This window comes from Nicotiana sylvestris, chromosome 4, assembly GCF_000393655.2.
Source record: "Nicotiana sylvestris chromosome 4, ASM39365v2, whole genome shotgun sequence".
NCBI lineage: Eukaryota > Viridiplantae > Streptophyta > Magnoliopsida > Solanales > Solanaceae > Nicotiana > Nicotiana sylvestris.
The window spans coordinates 89,719,430-89,724,169 of NC_091060.1; the positions used below are offsets into that span (position 1 = coordinate 89,719,430).

General features: G+C 36.7%; 1 protein-coding gene across 1 annotated transcript; it reads right to left on the bottom strand.

Annotated features, from left to right (window-relative positions):
• Positions 1–1,934: 1,934 nt before the first annotated feature.
• On the bottom strand, positions 1,935–3,345 carry LOC104211711 (extensin-3). Its single transcript, XM_009760804.2, has 2 exons — positions 2,368–3,345; positions 1,935–2,246 (listed from the first exon to the last, which is right to left on the bottom strand). The coding sequence occupies exon 1, from the start codon at positions 3,328–3,330 to the stop codon at positions 2,395–2,397; it is 936 nt and encodes a 311-aa protein (XP_009759106.1). The 5' UTR covers positions 3,331–3,345; the 3' UTR covers positions 1,935–2,246; positions 2,368–2,394.
• Between the last annotated feature and the right edge of the window lie 1,395 nt (positions 3,346–4,740).

A 4,740-nucleotide genomic window follows, 5' to 3' on the forward strand; every position in this document is an offset into this window, starting at 1 on the left:
TTGTCTATGTGCATTGCTTGCAGAGGTATAACTGAGCCTTCTATTTGCTTATATGTTTCCCCTAATTGCAGTTTTATATGTTTTGTATGTCGCCTTAACATTTTACCTTTAAACCTAAGGGTCAACCTAGAACCTCCTTCCTATAGGAATAGGAGTCCTAAAATTCCTCCGGGACTGATAGGAATGAGACGGGTAATAGCATGCAATAAAGGTCGAGACCAACCTTCGCTCTAATACCTTCACAGGGTGGAGAGGGTAGATATGGATATGATGACCGGTGCGCTAATACCACGTGTATCCCCTCTTCTGAGGAGTGTCATACCGGGTATCGCATTGATGTGATCCATATTACAAACAAACCTAGGACACCCCTTTTATTTTTATAAGTATGCGTAACTCTTTTCAAACCCTTGCTTTTATTGTTTTCAAACACTTGTGTATTTAAACTTAAATCCTCTATTACTTGAGCCTTTATTTGTTTATTTGCTAATTGCACAAATTCACAAAAAACTGTCTGGCCGGGAACCACACTAGTGGATCCTGAGGGGTGCCTAACACCTTCCCCTCAGGATAATTTCAAGTCCTTACCCTATCTCTGGTTATCAAACATAGTTGTAGTTGAACCATATGGGTGCCCTAACGCACCTTAAAATCGTTTGGTGGCGACTCTTCAAATACCCAATTCTCAAAAGGAAATGAGTCATCACACCCCATGAATATCGAAACCTGGACTCCTCTCCGATGGAAAGGGGAAAAAGGGGGGGGGGGACAAAGACTAGGGTTTGGTTTCACAGTAATATGTGCTCTAATAATGTTTGATCTTGAGTTATGTTGTGTAATATTCTTACGATTCTGTCTTCCATATTTTAGGTGATTCAAATAATATATCAAGTTATATCAATAATCCACCTGTTTCGGATTAAGGACAAATAATGCTGTGAAATTCTTAATTAGTTATTCTACATAGAGGTAAAAGGAGGAAATGGATGGGTAAGTTTCGCTCTTATTGACCTCCGGTCGTCCCTTGTTGGTCCACAAAATTCATAAATTAGTTTGAAGTTTTGACTTGGTTAACTTCAGTTTTCTTCTTGCTTGATTGTGTTAAATTAATTAGTGATCATTCATTTTATGTAATTAGGCGAAAATTCTTTTAATGTAGCAGTTAGGTGAAAATTCTTTTTAATAACATATGCCAGTTATAGGTTTGATACTAGAGTTTCTGTTTACTCTAATACTATGTTAACTTTTTTAATCATATCATATAAAAGTTTAAATTGCTAGACACACACTTTCTATTGAAGGTGCTTCTTGAAACTTGTTTACTTGTGGCATTAGTTTATTTACCTAGTTACCATGCTTGTTCAAGAGTCCAGCTTCATGAAATATAATACTCCTATTAGGTAATTCGAGTTCATTTAGATTTTAATTACTGAGTTCACGTGAACTCAGTAATTTTTATTTAAATTTTATATTTATATTAAACATATAAAGATTGCTCGGAACCAAATATATATTAATTTAAGATCGTTGTATTAAACTTCAAATTTGAATTCGTCTCTATGCCTACTAATGTAAGGGTCTTTTAATTAAGAAATTTCATAAGAATAAATTGCAGATCAGCAGCACCAGTCTATTCATATATACGATATACTGCACTCACTACAACCTAATATAGGAAACGGATTAAAAGAATCATATTCCTACAATTGACAACTGCTTTTACACAAAGAATAAAGTATTTATCACGTGCATCGAGTCATTTTCTCTTAATGCAAATCCAGCTAGGTTTTGCCTTTTGTTTTTGTTTTTGTTTTTTTTTTAAAACATTTTTTCTCCTTTTTTAGACCCTTTATGTTTCTCCTTTGAATAGGTCTAGCACATGATGCTCGACAAAAAATCAGTAAAAAAAAAAAAAATTGAAAATCAGAAGTATCTCTTGGAAACGGAAACTACAATATTATTCAATGAACTTATTGATCTTATTACAGAGAACCTTGACATAATCCAACATGAAGTCAAAACTCAAAAGCACATAAACATGTACGGCTTGGTACGTAAATAAATATAATACTTTCAAAACATATATAGTTCGAAATCTTCACGAGATATACAACTAACGTGAAGTCAATGGGAAAAAAACACAAAACAAAAGGACATATTCTCCTTTTGTGGCTTTAACTTCTCTTCTTCTTTAAAACACTCCATTTATTCGCTCGTGAGGCTTTTCCTTCTGCTTCCTCTTTTCCCTGCATGGATCAAATTGTCCATAGATGAGGTAAAATATATGAAGGTTTTCATTAATCAAATATTCTATTCAATGTGCTTAGTAGCATAGACAAAGACTGCAAAATATGACAGATATATTACCTTGATCTAGAGTGTAAAACGCATTTCCTAGTAGTGAGGAGGAGGTGGAGATGTGTAATAATAGTGGTAAGGGGGTGGTGGAGACTTGTAAACTGGGGGTGGTGGAGATTTATAAACTGGTGGAGGCGGCGGCGGTGATTTATACTTGTAAACTGGTGGTGGTGGGGATTTGTAGACTGGAGGAGGTGGTGGAGGAGACTTGTACTTGTAAATAGGTGGTGGTGGAGATTTGTAGACCGGAGGAGGCGGTGGTGGTGATTTGTATTTATAAACGGGTGGTGGTGGTGATTTGTATTTGTAAACCGGAGGAGGTGGTGGAGGAGACTTATGCTTGTAAACGGGTGGTGGTGGGGATTTGTACATTGGTGGAGGTGGTGGTGGAGACTTGTACTTGTAAACGGGTGGTGGTGGGGACTTGTACTTGTAAATAGGTGGCGGTGGGGATTTATGGACTGGTGGAGGTGGTGGTGGGGACTTGTACTTGTAAACGGGTGGTGGTGGGGATTTATAAACTGGTGGAGGTGGTGGTGGAGACTTGTACTTATAAACGGGTGGTGGTGGGGACTTATACTTGTAAACGGGTGGCGGTGGGGATTTATAAACTGGTGGAGGTGGTGGTGGAGACTTGTACTTGTAAACGGGTGGTGGTGGGGACTTGTACTTGTAAACAGGTGGCGGTGGGGATTTATAGACTGGTGGAGGTGGTGGTGGAGACTTGTACTTATAAACAGGTGGTGGTGGAGACTTATACTTGTAAACGGGTGGTGGTGGAGATCTATAAATTGGTAGAGGTGGTGGCGGGGATTTGTACTTATAAACTGGAGGTGGTGGTGATGAGTACACGTACTTCTTGGTTGGTGGAGGAGGAGAACTATAGTAGTAATTTGCTTTGCATTCTAAAGGAAAGCTAAGGGACAGTAAAGCCACTACAAGAGTGGCGAGAAGAGAGACTATTTTAGCCATTTTTGGTGTGCCAATGAATCCTCCCCAAAGCCTGCTTTTATAGCTCAACGTAAGGCTTCAACTCATCGTTTAATCACAAAGATATTAACTATAATTAATTGTGTTTATTATTTAAATATAGTAGTTTGAACTGGCACTCTTATATCAACTAGTAAAATTATGAAACTGGACTGACTTGGGAGGATATTTTATTAGGCAGAAAAATACAGGGAAACATAAAAGAAAGCATTCATTAATTTTTGTCATCACAAGTGTGCTTGGAAGACTTTGAAAGTTTTGTGTGAATGCTTAATTTGCCCTTTTATTTCTTTCAAAATAATGAAAATCAAATGAATTTAATAACGAGACCTCGTAATTACATGACTACAATTTTCTTGTTAACCTATCAACTTCATTTTCGTTAACTCTCTTTTACGTGCATGTAAATTTAATTTCGAATGTCAATTTCACGTAACAGTTCTTTGGACCAATATACGACACATGACTCTTCCGCTCTTGGAAGATTTTTCGTTAGTTCCGTAATTCTTAGTCCACTAGAAAATAAATAAATAAACCAATACAGTATATAGTTGTTCTAGAGAAACAAAATTTTATCGCTGAAAAAAGGCAGGTAGATTAAAAAAAAGTAGAGAGCATATGAGACTCTTTAGTAGGATGTGTTGTTACAATGTTTTTTTAATATATTTTTATCGAGTGTCCAATACATGCGTTAGGACTAGATGAATCTGAATTCACTTAGAAAAGTTTCATTTTGGGGCAAGGCTTTCTATTACATATCCAAAAATCCAATCCAAGACCTCTAATTAAGGATATAAGAATAACATTACTCCATAACCTGGTGTGTTGTTACACTGTTGTCACCATAATGTTTCACACTATTATAAATTAATAAGATGATCATTATTAAAATAATGCTACATATATACCTTTTTGCACAAATTCGTTTAATCTTTGTCTTTGATCATTACTATGAATTTTGACAGGTCAAAGTATCATTTGACAAGAGGGGTTGCTCTGATGGTAAGCAACTTCCACTTCCAACCAAGAGGTTGTGAGTTCGAATCTCCCCAAGAGCAAGGTGGGAAGTTCTTGGAGGGAAGGATGCCGGGGTCTATTTGGAAACAGCCTCTCTACCTCAGGGTAGAGGTAAGGTCTGCGTACACACTACCCTCCCCAGACCCCACTAAGTGAAATTATACTGGGTTGTTGTTGTTTGTTGTTGTAAAGTATCATTATATACCGAGAGTTGTCCATTGATTATTTTAAAAAAAAATAGAAATTAAAAAGTTCAAAAGTACTGAAGGACTCCATCAGAAAGTCCCTCGGAATAGCGATTAAAAAAAGTTCATCGATACTGCTGCGTCGGTAAACAACTGTTGTTTTTTAGTAGTGGAATAAGAAAGCTGTTTT

What these genes read in the sequence shown, in the direction of transcription:
- LOC104211711 (XM_009760804.2), bottom strand. Translation starts at nt 3,330, where the DNA reads ATGGCTAAAATAGTCTCTCTTCTCGCCACTCTTGTAGTGGCTTTACTG.